The 25,601-nt window shown below is 33.5% G+C and overlaps 1 protein-coding gene across 1 annotated transcript in view; it reads right to left on the bottom strand.

Moving 5' to 3' along the window:
* Positions 1–25,601, bottom strand: part of DPYD (dihydropyrimidine dehydrogenase) — an 820,949-nt gene that overhangs the window by 316,219 nt on the left and 479,129 nt on the right. Inside the window, exon 14 of the mRNA XM_060090168.1 lies at positions 21,556–21,720. Within this exon, the coding sequence (XP_059946151.1) occupies positions 21,556–21,720 (165 nt within the window). The remainder of the gene's footprint in view (positions 1–21,555; positions 21,721–25,601) is intronic.

Below are 25,601 nucleotides of genomic sequence, written 5' to 3' on the forward strand. Positions count from 1 at the left end.
CCTGTCACCTTAATAAGATCAATTTGAAAGAGGCTTCCTCTTCTCCAGACACTGATATTAGTATATGACCTAGTGGGCCCTTGAGTATTATATTTGAAATTCTTGTGCCCACAGTGAATAAAACCCTTTTCCAAATGCTGTTCTAGTGAAGATTAAATTTTTCTTAGATTTTTCTAAAATATAAAAACCAAGCAATTAAGAATTCTTAGATTGGCCATTCCCGGCATTCCACATTATCTTTATTCTAATATGTTCCAAATGCATCAAGTAACCAATTCAGTTTTTCAGATTTAAAATTTTCCTTGTTTTAAAAAACATATAAATTAAAAAAATTGTACCATGTTTATTGAATATAGATTACATAGATAATGAGTTTGCCTTAAAAATTTTAGGGCATATTGTGACTATGCTTAGGGTAGTGTATTATAAAAAACTGATAAAGTTAATTTGAAATCCCTAGATGATAAATACGTATATGTTTGGCATACATAGTTAATTCTTTTATTAAGTGTATATTAAAATCAGCAGGATAACTAGATGTTACCAAAATATTTCAACTCAAGAAAAACAAAGAAAACTATTTAGTTTCCTCTTTACAACAATACAATAGATTATTAAGCTGATATCTTTAATAAACTGATGATTTGTATGTTTTGGTAGAACACAATTAGGCAAATCAAGATATTTCAGTATGACAGCAACAATTTCAAAGTAAAGGTAGAATTATCATATTGTCTTATTAATTATTAGGAATATTTTATTACTAAAAATAAAACTATGAAGATATCAGAAGAAAGGGGGAATTGGAGATTTCTACTCTCCTTCTATGACAACAACTTCTTGAAAACTCTAATCTCCTATAATGATCCAGTTCTTTGTTACTCCAGAGGAAAATTTAGAAGGGACATTTTATAGAAACAGATGTCTGACTAGTAAGGTTTCACACATGATTATGCTCTTAGATTATAGATAAACTTCAATGGAGATAAAAGTATATTTGACATTTTACAAAACAGCCTTCATCCAAACATGCTATGGCTTCAAGCCAATCCTCCAACTCTGGTCAAATCATTCTGTATTCGATTCTAAAAACATTCTTACTTGAACCTTTGGCAGCATTCTTTTAATTATTCCCCTTTTCACAACTTTCATTCCTTACTTGCATTATAACTGTACACTTTCATACATATTATATCTATTGGCTTCAGCTAACTGAAAAAGAAAACCCATGTCTTCTTTACAGCTATAATGTAGACGTCACTATTTAGGCCATTTTGACTACTTAGGATTTTGTTTTATATTATGTTCCTGCAAATTCCTATAGCATGAGAGATTTCAGATTCAGAGTTGGCAGAAGAGCTTCATCATTTATGCAGCATTTAATATATGAATTAAGTTGTTTTGATCCTGCACTATTTCATGTTTGATCCTCAAATACATTCTTTGAGAAAATTTCTATCAACAACCACTGACTTGGAATACTCTGAGGCCAAAGGAAAGGCATATAGCCAAGCCTTTGTCCTTTGTTTTTTGAAGTTAATTATCTATATGTTGGTAATCCAGTCAAAATATAAGCTTTCTGATATTGGAAATCTTGAGAATTGGACAAAAATGACTTTCTCGATTTTTTTTCCTGGTTATTATCTCAAGAGCCAACATAAACCTATTCCTATTTCTGCTTGGTCAAATGACTGACATTTTTGTGTGTCCAAAGATCTATACCTTCATCACATATAAGCTATAATACAAAACTCCTGTTTGTCTATTCTAGGAAATTACTAAGAAAACATAACCCCAATCCTTCACTCTACCCTAGGTACCAAAATAATTTCACAGCTGATTTAAAACTCTTACCCTCATCTTCATGCCCCAAGTGCAATGTGACCTGTCTAGCCAGGAAACTAACAGAGCATTCTCTCTCTTCCTCTTTCTGCCGTGTGTTCCCCAGCTCCCAGCAGTGGTCTGTTCCCATAGTTAACCTCACAGACAAGATAAAGCTTTCTTGCCCAATGAAGCAAGAAGAAAAAAATTTCTCTCTGAAAATGTGCCTCCATCTCAAATTTTTTTTTCCAGGAATAGATATTAATCCTGCCCCTTTGCCCACTCAGCCAATAGTCAAAAAACCTCTGAATATAAAAATTCTCAGTAATTTTCTGTGTTGCTCCCATCAAACTAGTTCATTACATATGACTAAAATGGAGTAGGGAATAGAAAATAATATGTATTCACCTCTGGAATGATCTCTTATCTTTTCTGAGCATGAGATCCCACTGGCTTCTCTTATGTGCAATTCAAAGATGCCTAAAAAATGACTAAGTATTTATGGTTCCGTTAAAATGTAAAAGCTCTTTCTTCTGTTATTCAATATCCACTGCAACAGATACTACTGCAATGTAGGTTATATGGTACAATAAGATTTCTCAGCCTCAGTGAGAGATCTTTTTAATCAAATCATTGTCAGACATGTAGTATCTTTAAGGCGGTGATAGCATCACTCCATCTGTTTGTTTATGGGTGAGACTGTGATTTGGCCAAGTCATATAGCTGCCAACAGAGCTGCAAAAGATTGTAGTTCTTGCAGACTGGGCCCAGCATTTATTCATTTATTCCCTAAACTCCATGATTGTTTCCCAAGCTCATCCTCCTTTCCCCACTCCCCCCCACCACCAAGCTGTCGACTCCCTAATCTCAGTTTCAATCAGTTGCTTGAAATTATTTTGGAAAGAAAAGTAGTTCTTCAAATTCTAAACCTGAAAAGGAAAAACAATTCAAAAAGTTAATAGCCAACAAATATTTATATGAGTGATTACCATGTGCCAGGCACTGTAGAACAAAATTAATAAGGTGGAATCAGTAGAGGTAGAAAAGCAGCAGGTTTTGTTCACACAAGGAAGTTTCAAGAGTTTGAGCTCATTACTTAAAATAACAAGGGGATCATGTGATAGGAGACAGTTAAGACAGACATCCAATCAACCAGCCAAGGAGCTACAACAAAAACTAAAAGCTAAACGACAACAAAATCTACCTGAGGTCCTTAAAAAACACTTGATAACATCACTTACACAAATAAGTGATTCATATAATTTGAAAATGAACACATTCAACATGCATCAAGTCCTTAAGTTTTTCTGAGTGTGTTTAGGTGTTTTTAAGTCTGTTCATGTGAGTACCAGTAAGAAAGGTTTCTTTTCAAAGTGCTCATATGGTTATAATTAAATTACAGTATTAATTTGGATTGAGAAAATGGTTTACTTTGCTAAACAGAATATTTGGTAAATAGAGTATTAAAATTTTAAAACACTTAGAAAATTTTACAAGGATGCAAATGACATCAGAATATCAGTTCAGGAAAACTTAGTAAAATAGTGAGCATTTTTAGAAGTGGACATTAGACATAAATTTGGATTTTGGTAGAATTAATACAAACTATTATGCCACCTTTGTAACTATACAGAGAAATGTTAAATGTTTAGTCAGACTATTAACGGTATAATATGATATAGATCTTGGTAAATTTGAGTTAATGTGGACTACAATTTGTGCTATGTATATGACTGTAAAGATTGGTATGTGTTATAACTTGTTTTATTTCACATAATTTGATTTTATATTTCACTTAACTTGTATGATTTTTAAATTTCAGTAAGTCAATAATATATTGGTGAAAATATTTTATATAAGAAATAAATTCAGCATAACTTTGTCTGCCTTAAACCTAAATACAAAGAAATATCTGTCACTGTGGTCTGCAATTTCTTCCTTTTTTTTCTTTTTTTTTTCTTTTTTTCTTGTCTTTCCTTTTCCTTCTTCCTTTTTGTTTTGTTTTGCTTTGCTTTCCAGTCAGGAGGTATGATTAAGTAGATATTGTTATAGGTAAGTGTTGCATATTGGTGAGACTGAAAGCTTTGAAGTTAAATTCCTGGCTTTGTTACTTTCTAGTACTTTTATCTTAGGTAATTTACTTATTTTTTTTAGGATTAGTATGCACATTTGTAAAGTGAGGAAGATACTTTCTGTTTAAAATTGTGATGTGCATTAGTGATAAACTAGGTATTACTCAGCATAGCAACTGGCACAATAATGGGCAATTATTACTAATTAATTTAGTCATTGTTAATTACCATACCCTGACTAATAGATACTGACAACATATAAGTCTAAAGGATGTGCACCTGGATTTTAATAGTATTCTCTTGGGTGTGTTTTATTTGGGGGTGGGGGGAAGGGAAGGTTAGCAATAACCAAAAAACATGTATTTAGGAAAAGAGGCATGAGGTGCTTAAGAAATGTGGACAAACTGAACACCAGTTTGCATGAGTTGGGTACCAATATATCTAAACTTCATTTTTCTCCTTAGTAAACAGATTGAGCCAGATGATGCTTGCTAATTAGTGATTCAAAGATTCTGGCATTCAAGGACCCTGTGACTTAACAATTCAGTTACATTTATTGAGAATGATAAAGAATGGCACCTCCAATTTTTTTCTACCATCATCAGATTTCTAAGATTAGAAGGCTGTTTCAGTGATGATTGGAAGTAAATCTTTTTTTTTTTTTTTTTTTTGCGGTACGCGGCCCTCTCACTGCTGTGGCCTCTCCCGTTGTGGAGCACAGGCTCCGGACGCGCAGGCTCAGCGGCCACGGCTCACGGGCCCAGCCGCTCCGCAGCACGCGGGGTCCTCCCGGATCGGGGCACGAACCCGCGTCCCCTGCATCGGCAGGCGGACTCCCAACCACTGCGCCACCAGGGAAGCCCGGAAGTAAATCTTAATATAAATCAGAACATCACAGGAGATGCATAGAAGTTCCTTAGTTAGAACTATGAGAAAGGAATATTACCCTTGGAAAATTCAAGTGTGTGATTTGATATAGCCTATCTAATCAATCACTGATCGACTTAGACAGATTTGGTCACCTGTTTGTTAGACTTGGCCAACATGGCCTAGGGGACATGAATTTTTAAATAAGAATAATAATTTAAACTAAGTATTTTGACAGTTGCCTTTTCTTTAAAAAAAACAAAAAAACAAGCAAACAAACAAAAAAACCTTTCATGGCATGAGTCCTTTAATTATATGGCTGATTTTCAATAAATTATTGAAAAATTGAAGAAATGCCCACTTCCACATGAAATTAAACAACATACCAAGATGTATATGACAGAGAAGCAATTGAACTTGGCTGGGCATGTGCCTTGGCCCTAGGAATACCAAGAGACCACTATCTGGAGGGAAGAACAGAGACTTATATGCAAATAATTACAAGATAGAGTTATATATGCATTGACAGAAGTACCATTATCCTTCTCCCATATCTAGTTCCTCTTATAAATATTCTGGTTTACATCTGCACACCTTTCTGTATCTGTAAAATGTGCCTATGTGAATCAATCCTTTTGAGAATGTAGAAGTGGAGCCTGGAGCCTGGGGCTTAGAAAGAACAAAGAAAGAGAAATAGTACATAGCAGAACAGGCTTAGGTGTTTTTGTCAGACAATCTTTGGCAAGACACTATAAAATAGGGCCTAAAACTATCCCTTAGAAAAATTCATTTATTCATTTTTCTTGAGATATATTAATTGAGTCCCACTATGCACAAGCTACTGTTCTAGAAGGTCGAGATACAGGAACAAATGAGGAAAAATAAAAAAGGTCCCTACCCTTATGAAATTCACACTCTAGAGAAGAAATAAGTTTTGTGAGAAAAGGGACAAATATATTATTGAATATATACTGAAATACTGAAATATACTGTCTAGTTGAGTATTATATTCTAAAATAGTTTCTGACACTTAGTATATATTCAATAAATATTGGTAGAATAAAAAGAAGGGGACAATTTTGATAGTAATGAGTACTATTGGAGTTTGTGATAGGGGACTGCTCTCCACATGACAGTCAAGGAAAGCCACTGTAAGATGGTATTATTTGAATAGATAACTTGTGCTAGAATCTCTCATTTCTTTATAAGATTCAATTATATGAATGTTAGAGGATTTGCTATTGTCCCACAGATCTCAGACACTGTGACATATTTCTTCTTTGTTTTCTCAGTTTGGGTAATTTCTTTTACTCTGTCTTCAACTTCACTGATTCTTTTCTCTGCTATATCCAGTCTCCCTCAAGCCTATACTATGAATTCTTTATTTCTGAAATAGTATCTGTCATATATCTCTATTTGGATCTTTTTAATATTTTACAACCCTCTGATAAAATTCTACCATCTTTTCATGAATGTTTTTCCACTAGAACTTTTTTTTTTCACATTTATCATGTTAATTCTAGAGTCTTTATCTGATAATTCCAATTCTATCTCTGGATATGCTTCTACAAACAACTTGTGAGAAAACTCTCTTGACCTGGGTCACATTTTTTTTTTCCCTCAAACCTTATAACATTTCATTGTATGTCTGATAGTTTGTGTAAAAGAACAGTAGAGACTTAAATAAATAAAAATTATCTCAGAAAAGGGTGTACCCCTCCTTATGAGGCTGCTAATGTAAGAGACTGAGTTGATCAAATCTGTAGTTAAGCTGAGTCTGGGCTTTGTGTTGATTTTACTAGATCTAGTTTTCCACTGGCTTCAAATGTTTGAGTGTTGGATTAGAAATTTCTCTTCAGTAGGACTTGGAAACTGAGCCCCAGAAAGACTCCAGGGTCTCTTTATTATGATTAGTCCAGCCACCAACTTTCCAAACCATGGGATGTCTCTTGCTGCCTGCAGACCAGCTGCTAGCTTTTTGTGTTGCCGGGGAGTTCTTTTTGCTCTCTACTTCCACACTGGCCTTCCGTGCTTCAGAACATCTTTCTGCTGAGCATGCCTTCCTCAAGCCTTCAAAAGGGCTACTGCAATACAACTGGTGAAGGCTTAGAATGCCTTGGAGAATTTCTCTCAGGGCTCTTTCCCCACCCCAGGCTTCAGTAGGCCTCTGCCTTGTAACTGGAGAAGGTCCTGATTCCCTTCAGGATGATCTCTCTGGGCTCTGCTGCCTCAGCCCCACATCTGGTAGGCAGCTCAATGAAATAACATGGGAAAGAGTTGGTTGCTAATGGCTGACAAGTTCTCTGCCTGGGCTCCTTGAGGTTCTCACGCATCATACGACTCCAAACACATCCATTAAACATCCTTTAAAAATTTACTGGTTTCTCTGTTGTGGTTTCCTTCCCTTCCCACCATTCCTCCAGGGAGCAAAACAGTCAAGAGTCTCTTCTCTCCCAAAAAGAGCTTATCACTTTCTGGAATTTATTTCTTTTGGGTTAATCTGCATGGGTTAAAAAAAATCCAATTTTGCTGATTATCTGACTTACTCTGGTTTTTAGGGTGGGAGTGTAATCTCTTCTGGCTTTCTATCTCCTAACTAGAAGCAGAAGTCCTGCCTGAAATTCAAAGACACAATCTAATCATATTGTGTCTATCCTAGCTGAGTTTGAACTGAGAAGGTCTTGGAAGGTGTTAAGCAGAAGTAAGGCAAAAATTCTGAGTCGTAAAACATGATACAAAAACTTATTGAATAGTAAGTAGGAAAGTATGTTAAATGTAAAGCATTTGAAGTGTAATTATAGTCTGGGTAACAACAAAAACTATTGTTATATGTCATTTTCACATTGATTTCTAATCTGTTTTCTAATAATTCATCTAAAAACTTATTGCATACATAAGTTTTCCAGTCTATAAATGTGTTCATTTTCTATATTGACACCTCCCCCCCCAACCTTGCAACCCAAGAGCCATAACTAAATTTACAATTTAAACTAAATCAACCACAAAACAGTTACTGATCATTTTAATATTGGGGATTTTAAAGGACACATTATGAAAAAATTAAAATGCAAGAAGCACAAAGTTAAATTAAATTACTTATTATGGAAAGATTAGTTAATCTAGTTACTTCTCTAAATTTTTCATGAATAAAATATTACACAAAATTTCCTTTTGGGTGATCAGTATATAGATCAGAAACTCCCCAAAGAAGCTGTATTAATAGTTAACTCATTCTTTATTAATACTCTAGGCATTTTAACAACATGCAAAGTGAAGTATCTACTTCAAAAATGACTTTAATGGTAAGTTATTTCTTTGCTTCATGTACATTATGGATAATTAGCTTAGGAAAAATCTCAAAGGGAGAAAAAATAGCCAACTGTGAAATTCACAAATACTTTCCTTGGACTGGGTGCAAATGCTATTCAGGCCAATACCAGGGATGCATAAATTCTCTCTATCTTATTTATAATCCAGTCTTGATTAGTTAGGAGCTCATTTTCCAGTTTGTGAATTATCTAGGTCTTTCCTTCTTCTCTTCCCTCTGGCTGATTACCTTTCCCATTTCTCTGCTCTTTAGCACCTCCACCAGAAGGGGAGGAAAATCCAGGTGAAAAGAAAAAGTGAATCATACATGGACATTTTTAAGTATTCTGAAGCTTGACTTTAAAAAAAAATATTTTTTTTCTATTGTGAGTGTTTGTACATCAGACCTCTGTCATCAATTTGAAATTTTACCACTAACAGTCTAAAAAATATCCTTGGGAAATTACCTTCATCTGGATATCAGATTCTAATACAAAATGGGGATGATATTCATGTATTCCTTACAAGGTTATTTGAATTCATAAAATCTCTTTGTCAAATTCTTGCTTCTTTTCCTTCTGTTAAGATTCAGGGCTTGCCTTGGGAAATAGCTCCTTGCCAAAAAATGAAGGTTTTTTTTTTTCTTCCTTCCTTCTTTTTCTAAAATCTCACTTCTCTTAACACGGTTATGAAATGCACTCTTGGTAGAAAAGTAGAAGCTACTGGCAAAAATATCATATCTTTACTGTTGTATTTCATTCATAATTCTTCTCTATCTGCTATTAAGATGATAATCACAAGCTACCTGTATTAATGGACCTCATTTTAATGTATATTTTCATGACTTTGATTCTTAAAATGAAGACACATCCCATAGAGTGAAATTTTAAGTAAATGAGAGGGTTCATTTTACACATTTGTTCTATTAAAGTTTGCCTCATTTGTGATATTTTAAGGATGAAGTACTAAATTTGCCTAGTGATTAAATTAGAAGTCCAATGCCTCCGTGACCATTCTCCTTTTAGATTGTTTATAATTAATTAGATCATATTTGTGCATCACAGATATAGTTTTAAATTCTGATTAAATTGAATCAATTACCCAAACATAAATAATGGTTGAAATAGAAAGACAGTTATTAAAGAGCAGTCAATAGACCTTTAAAATAGTACTATTTATTTTTTTGAAAACTGTCTTAAAGAATAAAGAGAATAATTTTAAGTGAATACCTTAGAAGACCCAAGGGGAAAAATATGAAATTTGTTCCTTGTGAAAAATAAATCTCTGGAATATTCCCTGTATGGTACAGTGTAAAAGAATAAAATGCCCAGTGGCAAAAAAAAAAAAAAGTAAAATAGAATAAGTAGTTTGTAACAAAGTTAATGCAACACACATAACTATAGTATCTTATGTTAAATAACAGCCTCTATTTAACAATCTCCAACTTTTAGCCTCTCATAAAACGTTGGTGATTTTTAAAAAATTAATAAATTAAATGGGCCCTTCAAGTAAAAAAAAAAAAAAAAGTTACAGTTAGGGACTTGAGGGGTCAGGGGCAGTAAGAGGTTTTACTTTATCCTTTCTTTCTCCTAGTTTCCCTAATACTTTAAGAGAAGAATGCATTAGAGCTGATTTCTCCACAAAAACAGAACACTGACTGATGTGAAATATTACCAAATTGATATTAAGTAAATGAGTCCACTGAGCAAACCTCTTCAGCAGTTTGAGTATGGGCTTTGTTTTTAGTTTATGACATGGTTTGGTTATGTAGCAAACATATATAATTGATAAATTGTATCCATTGCCTCTCTCATGAGCTAGTATATAACCAAGAAAGAGTCTAAATTCAATGCAACATCGCCATCCCCAGGGTCTCTTTCAAAATGGTTCAGTGTGTTGGATGCTATACTTCCAAACTGAGGAGACAATATTGTTACCCAAAAGGCAGCCTGACAAATTACAAAGTGGAGGAGAATTTGAGAAAAAGTATGTTGCAGGCAGTTAATGCTTGTATATATAAAGTGACTACAAGCTTTGATGGATTTTCTTAAGATTTTTCCTTTACTGAATGAGATAAAGCCCTAGCATTTTAATCTCCCACAAAGCAGAAGCTTAAAAAAACCACCCAACATTTCTTTTCTTTCTTTTCTTTCTTAACACTGTATAACATCATTTTTAACCTCACGTTAATTCCTGTGTCTCCATATCAAAGTGAATACAATCAAAACACTAGTCAATTTCACGGAAGGTAATAATTGACTGGTGGCTTGGGCAATGGGTAGGGATTGAACAGCCGGGTGACAGGGGTTTAGCCATTTAATCCAACCTGGGATTAATTCCCAGGGCACATCCCATGAAAAGTGCTTTTATAATTTTAAATTTAACCTACTGAATATGTTAAAACAGATTTATTGAAATATAATTCTCTATATACTATATATTATATAAAGTATAACATATAATAATTGCACATATTTAAAGCTTACAATTTTATATACTTTGAAACTATCATCACAATCAAGATAATGAATGTCTATCATGCCCCCAAATTTCCTTGTGACACTTTATAAACCCTCCCTCCAACTCCTCCCCTGTCTATGAGGCAACCATTAATCTATTTTACATCCCTATAAATTAGTTAACAGTTTCTACAGTTTTATCATAAAATATGTATTTTTTGAGGGGGAGAAGGGCTGGCTTTTTTTTTCTCAGCATAATTTTTGAGACTAATCCATGTTGTATGTATCAAATAGTTCATTATTCTTACTACTAAGTAGTATTTTATTGTATACATACACCACAATTTGTTGATCTATTCAGCTGGACATCTGAATCATTCACAGGTTTTTTGCTATTACAAATAAAGCTGCTGTGAACAGTCCTGTACAAGTCTTTGTATGGACATATGTTTTGGCGTTTCTTGGGTAAATAGCCAAAAGTGGATTATCTGGGTCATATGGCAGGTGTATGCTTAACTTTTTAAGAAACTACCAAACTATTTTCAAAAGTGGTTTCACCACTAGCAATGTATGAGAGTTCTTGTAGTTCCATATCCTTGCTAACATTTGATATGATCAGTCTTTCAAATTTTAGACATTCTAATAGATGTATATCTCACTGTGGCTTTAATTTGGATTTCTATAATGACTTATGATGTTGAGCACCTTTTCTTGTGCTTATTTGTCATTCATGATCTTCTTTGGTGAAGTGTCTCTTCACATGTTTTGCTCAAAGTGGGAAGGGTTGTTTGCTTTCTTATTACTGGGTTTTCAAAGTCCTTTAAATATTTTGGATACAAGTCTTTTACTAGATACATGATTTGCAAATATTTTTCCTAGTCTGTAGTTTGTATTTTCATTTTCTTAGCAACAGGTTTGAAGACCGTAGTTTTAATTTGGAAGAAATCACATCTTTTTCTTTCAAAGACTATACTTTCGGTATGCATCTAAGAAATATTCAGTATTTCTCTAACCTAAGATAACAGAGCCTTTCTCACTTTTTTAAAGGAGTTTTATAGTTTTAGGTTTGTCATTTGGGTCTACGAATATTTTGAGTTAATTTTTATATGTCATGTCTTGACATGAGCCATTTATTTTATTTTTATTTTTTGCATATGGATACCCAATTTTACCAGCATCATGTGTTGAAAAGACTAAATGTTGTCCACTGAATTTCCTTTTAGCATCTTTGTCAAAAATCATTTGTTCATATAAATAATTTGTAGGTTGTTTTCTGGACTTGTTATTCTGCTCCATTAATCTATTTGTCTATCTTTATGCCAATACCACACTATCCTAATTACTGTAGTTTTAAAATGTCTTGAAATTGGAAAGTTTTAGATTTCCAGTTTGGTTCTTTTTAAATTATTTTGGCTACTGTAAGTTCTTTATACTTCCATATGAATTTCAGAATCAACTTGTTAAATTCTGCAAAAAAAATCATGCTAATATTTTGATTGTAATTTCATTTTACCTTTTAAATCAATGAGGTTACTTGACATCTTAACAATAGTCTCTTCTGATCACTGAACATGATATAGCCTCCCATTTACTTAATTCTTTAATTTCTGTCGTAATATATTGTAGTTTTCAGTGTTCACATCTTTCACATCTTATGTCAAATTTATCCCTATTTCATTTTTTTGCTATATTGATATATTGATAAGATATATTTATTTCAGTTTCCAATTGTTAACTGCTAGTATATAAAAAGTACAAATGATTTTTAAAATTTGATCTTGTATCTTCAATCTTGCTAAACTCATTTATTATTTAAAGTTGTATTTTGGCAGGCCAAGGCCAGGTTGAGTCGTTAGGCATTTGCCTGGAGTGCAGAATTTAATGGAGTGCAAGAAAAGTTAGTAATAAAGATAAACAGTATTTTAATGCAACTCTTTAAAAAATCAAATCTGAAAACAGTAACTTGTAAGCTAGCTGCCTGCTTTTGTAAATAAAGTGGTTTTTATTGGTATATTCAGTCAGATTTTCTACATAAATAATCATGTCATCTGTGAATAAAGGTAGTTTTACTTCTTCCTTTTCAATGTGCATATCTTTTATTTGTCTTCTCTTATTAAACAGTACAGGAACTCTAGCACAATGTATACTAGAAATGGCAAAAGCAAATATCATTATTTTATTTCCCTTAGGAAGAAAGTATTCAGTCTTTTACCATTAACTAGGATGTTAGCTCTAGGGATTTTTTTAAAATGCATTTTAGAGGGCTAAGAAATTACTCTTATATTCTTAGTTTGCTGAAATTACTTAAAAGTTAGGAAAGGAGTTTTGAATTTCTTCAAATGTTTTTTCCTGTTTTGTTGTTGTTATTATTTAGTTTGCAACTTATGTGAATTATATTATTTTCAAATGTTAAACCTACCAGAATTCCTGGAATAAACCTCATTTGTTCATGAGGTATTATATTCTTTATATATTGTTGGTTAATATTTGTAATTTGTTTAGAACTTTTGCATCTACATTAATGAGGAACACTGGTCCATAGTTTTCTTTTCTTGTCCTGCCTTTATCAGGTTGTGATATCAAAGTGTGGCATTACAGATTTAGTTAGTAAGTATTTCCTCTGTTTTTCTTTTCTGAAAAAGTAGGTGTAGAATTGGCATTATTCTTTCTTAAATGGTTGGTAAAACTCACTCATGAAGCCATTTGGGCTTGTAGTTTTCTTCATGGAAATGTTTTAAACCAGTAATTCAGTTTCTTTAATGTTATCCATTGCTTCTTGAATACACTTTGAAAATTTGTGTCTTTAAAGGAATTTGTCCAGTTCACCTAAGTTGATTATCTGCATAAAATTCTTCATAATATTCTGTATTTTTCTGTTTTATAACTGTAAAATCTGCAGTGGTGTTACTTCTCTCATTTCCTTTGTTGGTAATTTATGTTTCTTCTCCCTTTTTTTTCCTGATCACTCTGGCTAAAGTTTTATCAATTTTATTTGTCTTCTTAAAGAATCAGCTTTACCTTCTTTGAAATTTTCTATTATTTTTCTGTTATTTATTTCATCAATTTCCTCCTCTAATCTTCATTATATCCTTTATGTTATTTATTTTAGGTTTAATTTTCTCTTTTTCTAGTTTTTAAAGGTGGAAGTTGTAGTCATTAATTTGAGATCTTTCTTCATTTCTGATACATGTATTTGATGCTATAGATTTTCCCTCGAGTAATGCTTGCATCGTATACCACAAATTTTGATATTTTGTATTTTAATTTTCATTCCGTTCAAAATAATTTTTAATTTTGCTTGTGATTTCCTCTTTTAACTGAGGGTTATTGAAGTATATTATTTATTTTCTAAATATTTGGGGATTTTCCAAATACATTCCTGTTTTTGATTACAAATTTACTTCTGTTGTGGGCAGAGTATATACCTTGGATGATTTAAATTTTTTTTTTAATTGTTGAGACTTCTTGTATGGCTCCGAATATGGCTTATTGTAGTAAATATTATGTATGTACTTGAAATGACTGTGCATTCTGTTGCTTTTGGATGGCGTGTCCAATAAATGTCAATTAGATAAGTTGATAGCATTTTTCAAATCCTCAACAGCCTCATTCTATTGTTTTATTAATTACTGACAGGCAGGTATGGAAATTTCCAATTATAATTTTGAGTTTTCCCATTGCTCCTTGCAGCTCTATTAGTTTTTTATTCAGGTTTCTTGAGCTCTGTTATTAAGTCATAAAACATTTAGGATTGTTATCAACTCTGGATGAATTTTTTTCATCATTATAAGTTGATCATTTTTTGCCCCTGATAATATTCTTTGCTTTTATAACTACTTTGCTATCAGTATTATGAGATTGTATTTGAATAGAATTACCATTGTATATCTCCTTCCATTGCTTCAATATTCTCCTATTTGTGTCTTCATATTTTAAATTGTTTTTTCTTGTAGGCAGCATACAGTTGAATCTTTTTTTTTTTAAACAAATATGAAAATCTCTGCCTTTTAATTGAGATGTTTAGACCAATTACATTGAATTTGACTACTGATATGGTTAGGTTTAATTTCACTTTCTTTTGGTGTGAGCACTTTGCTTAATTCTATCTTACACCTTTATTTTTCATGTTTTATCTGTAACTAAGTCACATTATTTTAGTGGTTGTATAGATCTTAGAGTATATATCTTTATGTTATCACAGTCTACCTTCAAGGGATATAAAACTTTACATAAGGTTTTAGAAGCTTACAGTAGTATACTTCCTTTTTTTTTTTTTTTTGCGGTACGTGGGCTTCTCACTGTTGTGGCCTCTCCCGTTGCGGCGCACAGGCTCCAGACGTGCAGGCTCAGCGGCCATGGCTCACAGGCCTAGCCGCTCCGCAGCATGTGGGATCTTCCCAGATCGGGGCACGAACCTATGTCCCCTGCATCATCAGGTGGACTCTCAACCACTGCGCCACCAGGGAAGCCCCTATACTTCCATTTCTTCCTCACAACTTTTGCACTATTGTTGTCATATATTTTACCTTCATGTATGCTATAAACTCCCCACACTATCTTATAATATGTTTTTGTTTAAACAACCAATTCCCTTCTAAAGTGAATAAATAATTAAAAAAATATTTACCCATGTAGTTACAAATCTTGGTGCTCTTTACTCCTTTGTGTAGATCCATATTTCAACCTGGCATCATTTTCCTTCAACATAAACATTTTCTTTTAACATTGCCTGTAGTGCAGATTCCTGGTGATGAATTCTTTCCATCTTTTTATGATTGAAAAAGTACTTATTTCACTGTATTCTGAAAGATGTTACTGAATTTTGAAATCTAGGTTAACAGTTTTTGTTTGCTTGTTTTTTAAATCTTTCAGCACTTTAAAGATGACCTCTAACTTGCACTGTTTCTGATGACAAATCAGAGCAGTAACCCTTATGTTAGGTTCCTCTGTATGGAACATGCTTTCTGTCCCTGACTGCTTTTAAGTTTTCCTCTTTATCACTGGTTTAATTAATTTGATTATGATGTATTACCTTGGTGTAATTTTATTCATGTTTCTTGTGCTTGGAGTTCATCAAGTTTCTTGTTTATTATTTTTATTTGTTTGTTTTTGTTTTGTTTGCATAGCGGGAGGCTTATAGTTTTAAGAAAAATTGGGAAATTTTGGTCTGTTATTTCTTCAAATTTCAGGAATTCCAGTACATATTAGGCCACTTGAAGTTTTCCCCAGCTCACGGATGGTATGTTTACTTTCTTCTCTCTCAACCTCTGTGTGTGTGTATGTGCGTGTGCTCGTGTGTGTGTGTGTTTCACTTTGGATAGTTTTTATTGCTGTATCTTCAAATTTACTAATTATTTCTTCTTCAGTGCTAATATGCTGATAATAACTTCCGGTGTGTTTTCCATCCCTTTCGTTGTAGTTTTCATGCTTGGAATTTTGATTTAGGTCTTTTATCTATCTTCCATGGCTTAACTTAGCCTTTTGAATGTATGGAATAACAGTTTTAATGTACTTGCCTGTTAATTTTAACATCATATCAGTTTTAACTGATCAATATTTTTATTATTTTGGGCTATTTTCCTATTTCTTTACATACTAGGTAATTTTTAATTGGATGCCAGACATTGAACTTTATCTTGTTTGGTACTAGATATTTTGTATTCCTATAAATATTCTTGAGCTTTTTTCTGAGTTGCAGTTAAATTACTTGGACATATTTTTATCCTTTCAGGTCTGGTCTTTAAGGTTTGTTGGGCATAACCAAATTAGTGCTTGGCCTATGGCTAATTGTGAATCATTTTGGATTTGTTTTGATTTTTGTATATTAGACAGATCTTTTTTTTTTTAAATAATAAAGTAATGCCACTAGATAATTGTCCTGGATTTTAGCAAAAAAGCGAGGTTGGGAAATATCTATGTCCTCTGGAATAAACAAACAATATCACAAAATCGTTACTTAAGCTGTGGTGTAAAAAAGAGAAGAGCTTCCTGGAGGATATACTAGGCTTCCCTTCAATACCTGATCCAGCAGTTTTCTAATTTATTTAAAATAAATTATCATGGGAATATGTAGACATTTACAGAAACAGGAACATTATAAGCTCAAATAATTCCAGATGGAGCAAAGAAGGAATGCTTCCAGTTGCAGAGACTCTTATGTTTCTGTTGGTGAATACTCTTTTTGAGATACGAGGAGAGAAGAGCTAAGGTGCTGTTTGTGCTCTGTAAACTCTGTGATCAGAAAGCAAAAGTAATGAACTTACACTGATCATTGCTTCCTGACAATACATTTATTGTAGTTCCATTTGTTACAAATTTATCTGAACAGACTGAATGGGTTACACAATCCCCTATTTCTAATTAGCTGGACTTAATTATACATGCTTCAAAGAAAAGGAAGACCAGTTCTGCTGAGTTGGACTTTGTGGCACCTGTAAGAAGACTGTGCAGGAGTAATGGGGTGACAAATGTCCATTGAATAAGTAGGGAACATCCTCCTGCTTGGAGGATACCTAGATCTGAATCAGTCCCTCGACTTCCCTATTTTCAAATACAGAACTTAAAATGAGGCCAGGTGACAATTCAAGCCAAGGTCCACATTGAGTCACTGGCATTGTTTTCTATAGACACCTACATCCCTGCAAAGCAAAAAGAGCTGAGCTATAAAGTGTTCTTCACTGGAACTAATGACAAGATAATGATTGACTGATGACAGAACTTTCTTTGTCAAATGAAAAGTTTTTTTTTTTTTTCTTTTGACAGTCTGCAGTTGAGAAAGCTCAATCTAATTGGCCCATCTGAGTGGGTTGACAAGGGAGGATTGTAACATGTATGTTGTTAATTTCTCAGGTTCTTTATTGTCAAATAGAACACCTCTTCATGGTGTAATGGAAAGATTTCCAGTCCCAAAGCATTTACTTACTAACTGTGTCATCTGGACAGTTAATGCAGTGTCTCTAAATGTCACTTCCCTCAGCTGTAAAATGGGGAAAATCTCTGTTTCACAGATACATAAAACCCTTAGCACATATAAACAGCTCCCAGTAAATAGTTCTGGTATAGGAGTTTTATAAATATTTAATGATATATGTCAAATTTATGAGTGACATTGATGGTATATGTAGTAGAATCAACTGAGGAACTTTATAAAAAATATAAACACACACACATACACATATACATATCTATACACATACTTACATACACACACACAGATCTATATTCACTGTATCCATGCCAGAATTCTAAAATGATTCAACTAGTATAGGGCCTAACCATAAATATCATTTTTGAAGCTCTCTAGGAGATTCTAATATGCAACCAGAATTGAGAAATGCTGGACACAGGTTCTTAATCTGAGGTCCTTAGAACCCTTGATAGAAAACAGAAAATTCATGAACTTGGATGGAAAAAAAAAATTAGGTCTTTATTTTCACTAGTCTCTCACTGAAATTTAGCACTTCCTCCATCATGGAGCAACAAACCAGTGTGCTTTGCACCAACAGAAACCAGAGAAAATCACATAGAGATGTAGAGTTGCTGCAGCTATCTCAGGGTATCAGTTGGAGTCACCATTATATCAAGACAGCAGTAGGTATTAGATCTGCCATTAGATTGTATTTTTAGTGCCTTATTAAAGAGTAACATATTTTACTACATCATATTTTTAAAAATATTTCAAGAATTTTATTTTAATATAATGTGAATCCTTTATTACCTTATGAATATTGTTTTATGCATTGAAAAACAGTATTCTAAAAGAGGCTTTTAGGCTTCACCAGGGTGTTTATGGAGGCCATGGCACACGCACAAGGTTAAGAACTCTGTATTTAGAGGCTACTGGTCAGGAAAGCATCTTCAGAATGCTGACGGAGAGCAACTTCTTTGGAGTCATTTTGAACATAACATGTGCAATGCCGATCTCTCAGTAATAAACTGAGAATGGGTTTCAGTAGAAATGAGGTGTCTTATAAAAGAAGTATATTTACATACCAGTTGTTCTTCCCTTATTAATTTCTCTAACAAAGCCATCATTCCCTTTTCTATCTTCACCAGCTGATTCACTGATGAATCCCTATCTTTTGCCTAACTCTCACTTTAGCTGCCACAAATGATAGAAAATGCCAGTCTTTGCTTGCTAATTCAGTGCATTCAGACACAATGCAGCATGTATTTCTTGGTAAACATTTTTTGCAAGCCTAAAGTATATGATGTCTAAGGTTTTTGCAGTGAGAATTAAAGGATTCACTTAAAATTGATTTCTGTAAGCCCTAATTACACAATACATTTCATAATAAGCATTATAAAATCTCAGCTTAGGAAAGAAAAGAAAAACACTCTTAGTAATAAATTGTCACTACAATGATCAGTGTGCCAAGTTTAATTCACAGGTAAATAAAAGGAAACCTTGAAAGCCAAGCAGAAATCTGGTATAAGTGTAGGCTTTGGTATAATTCTGTGACAGTTAAGAAACAAGTCCTTAACAATATATTTCAGGGGGTCTTAATGCCTTTATATTCAACATGTTCTTCCAGCTGTCTCCTCTAGTTCATGGTCAACTGGTGCCTACTTTCTCTGGAAAGAAAGATACTGGCTGCTGATGTTAGCTGAACTATATGCCCCCCTGCACAATTCCTTTTTCAGAAAAGTTAGCCCTTGCTTAGAAGCTGCCATAATAGGTTGAATTATCTGATCCCTGTCATTAAAGGTGGCAGCCATGCACTCGAGAATGATGTGGGAAAACTCCAGTGAGAGTGATAATTAAACGTGGAAAATGAAGGGTCATCTTCTTTCATTCAGCTCATTGGATTTGGCATCAGAGTAATTCCAAAACAGTGGGGGATATTCTACTCTCAGCATGGCAATATCTAGGTGCACACATAATATTTCTATGGGTTCAAATGGGAATGCCATTTTAATTGTATTTAAAATGTTATCTTTGATATGGGGAATAAAAATGTTAGAAATTAATTCTAAGAATACAGAAAAAGAATAATGAATATAATCTAAACGGTGAAAGAATTAGAAACAAGAAAAGCTGCATTGTTTTCTCAGAAGGAAAAAGTGTTATAGGAGAAGAAAATTATTTCCAGGGAAATTGAAAAGAACATTTAAATGTGTTCAAGTCTTTCTGCTTGACTGTAGGATCACAAAGCAAGGGTTTTGTCTCAACTTTCTTGTCTACTTACTGTCATTTCTTGGAGGCCATTATTATAACATCTTATTCCTCCTCAAGAGAGCATAGAAAGTATCAGGTGAGCTTAAGACAAGTTATTGGTAGGTGTTATTTTCCAGAAAAAGGGATTTTTTTCAGATACATTGGCTCATCTAAATACTATTGAAAGAATATTTCATACTGTTCTTATTTTGCATTAACGTAAGTAACACTGAGCCTTTAAGGGCCTGAAATGATATTGCAATATAAGCAGGTGCACTAGTGAACACTATTACTAGACAGGAGCATGGATGCTAAAATCAAATTTCAATTTCAAATTCTGGCTTCACCATATAATAGCTGTGAATCTTGGGCATGCTACTTAACTCTGTGTGCCTCAGTTCCTCATCTGTGAAATGGGGATAATAATACTACCTATCTTATAAAGTTGCTGAAGAATTAAATAAGTGTTAAAATACATAAAGCATTTATAACCATACCTAGCACAGACTGAATACTATGTAAGTGCTCACACTTATTATCATTTATTATTATTTTATTGCATCTTCAGTACCTAGCATAGTATTACTTAACACTGTAGACTGTTTAAAAATATATTAATAATTATTTCTATGGTTGACCATTTTTTGTCCTTGTCATTCTGAGAAAAGCTTCCCAAAACATGTGGATTCTTTAAAACACAAATAGTCCAACAAAATTGTTACTAGAGTTGATTACATAATGTGCAAAGAGATAATTGCAACATCAAGCTCAGGAAGTGAAAAATTCCTGAGCAGAAGCTATAGATTTCAGATGGCCTTTATAGTTCCCTTCACATCTGAAGGGCTGAATTGAGGAAGATAAATTGTATCTTCTGTGATTATATTTTGTTTCAAGATAAGAGAGAATTTTGAAACAATTAGAGCCTCCTAAAACAGAAGAAGAAACTTGATGAGCTAGGTGATAGTGTGATAGCTAAAGTTTCTTCGTAAAATTTCCTGATTTATCAGTTTGTGGGCAAACATCCACAAATTTCATTAGATTTTAAAATATTTATTATTAGAATACTTGAAGTGTTCTCATTTGTCTTTGAAATCTTTTCTACAATGCAAACATGCATCACCCCAAACTTCAACCTCAATTCACCACCAGCTCATTGAGAGAGAGAAATATGTGTGTGTGCATGTGTGTGTACGGTGAAGGGGGCTAGGGGGAGGAGGAGGAGGATGAATGAGTGACATTAAAGACAACACTAACCGATTATTGAAGAGAAAATACTATCTGTGGACTAAAAAACTATAGACAATATATAAAAATCCACTAAAAATGAAATATCATACATAAGCCTGATATTACTGTAATATTTGTGTATGGTACTTTAGAAGAAAAAAAAACATTTTATAAAAGATAGTTGACTCATTCAGAATAAAGGTGTTAAAATTATTTGGTGAATTATTTCCCACTGAAAAAATCTAAACTATACAAGAAATTCTGCTTCTGCCACAGCTTTATATTTAAAATGATTTACAGTCTGCAATTTCTTCCTAAGGTCATCACCTTCATAAATACTAGCCACATACACTGAAAACCAACTCAATAAAATGAGTATTTCATTTCTCTTCCTCCTGCTTATGTAGATACTTCTTCCATCTACATGGTACCCATTTATAATAAAGCCTCACATTGTGCAGATTTTTATGAGTTCTTGAGCACTTCTTTCTTTTTTATCTTTCTATGCATCAACAAAGCAACTGGCAGATTCTTTAATAAAATATATTATACACATTAATATTTATAGGCCTATGAATTGGATGTTTAAATAAACATTCACCAACTTATGCCAATTCTTTTGTTTTAGACGCTAAATCACACTTACATTGTCTGGAAAGTCAGCTTTTAGTTCAGTGACACTTTGACACCAATATGCAGCTGTTTTTTCACTGATGAGCTCAATATTCAGGAAGGAGCTTTGTCCAGGGCCATACATGGGGCCAGAGGTGGTCCCCCGGATGATTCTTGGTGAAACATTTGTCACTATGTCCTGTTGAAAGAATAAAGATATTGGGTCTCCTTTCTACAAAGGAAAAACTGTTATCTTCATTCTATGTTCATTTCCATATGACAGTATTCTACTAAGTCCTGCCTCACATTTTTAATATATTTTAAATTACAGTTGAACATAAAATACTTTCAAATGAAAAAGTAAAATAAAATATTTGTTATCTTTATTTAAATTACTTCTTATAATTGTAAGGTTAGCATAGTGGAAAAATATGTAAATTCATTTACACTGGTTTTGGGCATACACACTTTAATTTGTCTGCAATTAAATAATAAATAAAAATGCGATAAGTAAAATGTAAGAAAATCATTTCAGTCTATTTAATCTAAGCATCTCCAATGAGATTTTAACTCAAATAAGAGTTAATGTTTATAAGGAAAAAAAATTTTTTTTTCTAAAAAGTAATTTCAATATAAATCAGCTAAGGAGTACATATTAGCATTATTGGCTCATCAAACTTTAACACACATTCTAACAAACTAACTAGGTTGACTTACCTATATGATTCTAACCATAAATTCACATTCAATGAGAACTAATTTTTCCCAAGACTGAAATGAGGATATCAATAACTTCCTGATAACTATAAACAGTAAACAGTCAAATTAACTTGCTTGTTAAGTGTAATTAACAATCCATACTGCTTCTAAAGCTGTATTAACAAAGAAGAGTAACATTCTTACATTGCTAAAAACTAAAAAGAAACAAAGACAGAAAAATGTTTCTTTAGCCAGCTTCCAATTAAAATTAATTTTGAGTAAAGGTCATTTAGTTAAGGAGCTATCAGAATTATTCCTTTAAGTACCCTTCCTCACCATCTTGTCACTTTTAGTGAGATAACATGAACCCCCATTAGTATATAGCAATTAAGGTCAATTTACATATTTTAATTAAGAACCACCCCATATAAAACAATTAGAGTAATAGGCATACTAACTGGATTTCATAACATTTGGACGTTTTTCCAACTAGATAGACAGGAAACCTTAATTAGCATTAATTAGTGCTGATCTGCATATGTTTGATAAGGCATACCCTTGCCACAAAAGATTATTTATTCCTGAATCTGCCAAATGCTACAGTTGCAGAGGATAAAAGGACTTTTCTTCACATTGCATGTTAATTTCTGGCAATTTACATTCACTTTTACATACGAATTAGTATATTATAAAATAAATGTTATAAATATTACAATAAGCCACCTTAAATATGTACATTTTTACTTATAGGAATCCTGCCAGTTAATGTTTTACTAATTAAGCCATTCTACTTTTATTGTAATTGTAGGAATACCATCAGCCTTACTTTGATTTGCTATTGTGAAACCATGTTACACGATCTTAATGGGTAAAATGACAAGTGGAGTCACTCCAGGAAGCTCAAGCCTAGTGGGTCCAATTTCTATCTTGGCAAATGCTTAAATGTGTGCTCTGTGTACCTGCAGGTGGCTTCTGTGCAGCTCACCCAGGTAGGTACTCTCATGCTGTCTTGGTGAGAAAACAATTCTAGAAATGTGTCATTCAAATTAGGCTGATTTTCTCTTAGGTTTCAATTTTCAAGAGCCATACATTTAAGCCTTGAGTTCCTCCTTTCCTCTGCCATCCCCTCTACTCTAAGTTTTCTTTACCTAGATAAATCCAGTCTAGGTCACAGTCTGTGCTCTGCACACGAGAATTGGACCAAGGAGGTGAAGAGAGTCCATATTCAGTTTACCAAGTCGTGTGCCTTGGCAATGGGTAGTTCCACAAATGAAAGGGCACCTGTTTTAAATGACCATTTTGTAATTTACTGACCTGTGTTGAGGAGGAAGAAAACTTTCCTCTACCCTTCTAGGTTTTTCAGGCTGGTCTAAGAACTAAATTGACATGAGATAAACAGGAGAAATGGAATTTAACTTCATATGTACAGGAATCCTACATACATGAGAGGGTCAGAGTCCCCACATACATGAGAGGTTCAGAGACAGAAAGGTTAAATGAAGCATAAATGCCATCCTGAGCTAAGGAAAGAGATAGGGATCTGGGGCTTCCAAGAACAGAAGGGTCATTATAGGACAATAAGAAGAAGAGTAGATGTTTGGTAACTAGATGTTTGCCCTGTTCAATAGATGGAGACACTTAGGTAAATAACCCTTTTCTGGGAAAAATCTCAAATTTAAATTCTTCTAGGTACTTAAAGGAGGGGCAGTAGTTTCTATTGAACCTGCAGGATCTTGACGCCTTTATCTCAAAGTAACCTTCATGCCAAAGTGACACATTTTGGGGATGCTAATTCTGAACCACTACATTGGAAGTGGCACTTTCTGCTTATTCAACAAAACTGACTCATGTATTAGACTCCCTGCTCCTGCCCATTCTTCAGGTCTTAGCTTAGACTTCAGTCTATTTAGGAATCTTTTCTGATCTCTCCAGCACCAAGTCTTAAGCCGCTCTGACTCACACCATCATAACAATAACAATGGTACCAAGAGTACCATTCCCCATTTGGAACTCTTTACATTCTGTATTGTGATTGTCTATATTCTTGTCAGTACTTTTCAAGTAGAGTGTAAACTTTTGAAGAGAAGGAACTATATCTTGTTTACTATTACATGTCCAGCTTCTAGCCTGGCCTTTAGTAAGTGCTCATATAATGTATTTTTCTTTCTTTCTTTCTTTCTTTTTTCAATTGAAGTACAGTTGATTTACAATGTTGTGTTAGTTTTGGGTGTAGAGCTAAGTGATTCGGATATATACATATATATACATATACATATATACACATATATATACACATATACATATATATGTATATATATTCACACATATACATATATATGTATATATACTTTTCCAGATTCTTTTCCATTATAGGTTATTGCAAGATACTGAATATACTTCCCTGGGCTATACAGTAGGTTCTTGTTGTTTCAAATAATGTTTTATGAAGGAACCTAAACTAGAACCCTAGGCACTAGAATAGGTCTTGTCCTGAGGCAGGAACTATAAGGTATTTGTTGCTGGCCTCATTCTGTTGCTGAACAAACAAATGAGTTTGGGCTTATAGTCAAATTTTAGGAACTCATTCTTTGCTTAAATCCTTTCCTACTATACCATTTACTTGCTTCCCCTGATCCCTCAGGGACCCCTTCTTTGAATATAGTCCCCCACCCCACACTATGGCTAGATCCCGATACCAGCATGCAGTGATGTAGATTGCCCATTACTCCACTTCTCCCCATCCTAGCCTACTGCAGATCTTTGATGACATAAAGCATATTTGAACTTGATCACCCTGTAGCTTCTAAGACCTTTCTGACTGTTGACCCTAAGTTGCTGGATTTATCTGATCTCCAGGATCCAAATAGAATGGCCCCATTCAAATATAAACCAACTCTTATGCTTTTCCAGTTCAAGTGGACAAGAATTCCTAACCTGGTCCATGGCCACCTAGGGGACTTCTTGGGTTAAGAAATTTCTTAGGTTAAAGTCCTGATAAGATGATTTCTTCCTATCAGGACCTTAACCAACTATAGTTGCTTCTTATATCTGTGCCCTAGACTGTGCCCATATCTTCATAGAATGTGTAGATATTTTTTTAATATCATAAAATAAAAAAGACATGAGTGGAAGAATCACAGCTATACTGAATAAGGAAAATCTCAATAGTCCAGGAATTTTAAGCCATATGCTATTTTACAGTATTCCTCCTAATAACAATTCGGCCAAGAACTCACAATAGCCAAAAGGGTCAATAAGATGAAAACATTTATTTGGAGGACAGTAAAGTCAATGCTTCTTTCTTCAAATGTCCTCCCTCAGTGATACCTTAAAACCTCAAATTCTTCCACTAGAGATTTTGTGTACTGTGAGTTGAATTTA

Source organism: Mesoplodon densirostris, chromosome 2 (assembly GCF_025265405.1).
Source record: "Mesoplodon densirostris isolate mMesDen1 chromosome 2, mMesDen1 primary haplotype, whole genome shotgun sequence".
Taxonomy (NCBI): domain Eukaryota; kingdom Metazoa; phylum Chordata; class Mammalia; order Artiodactyla; family Ziphiidae; genus Mesoplodon; species Mesoplodon densirostris.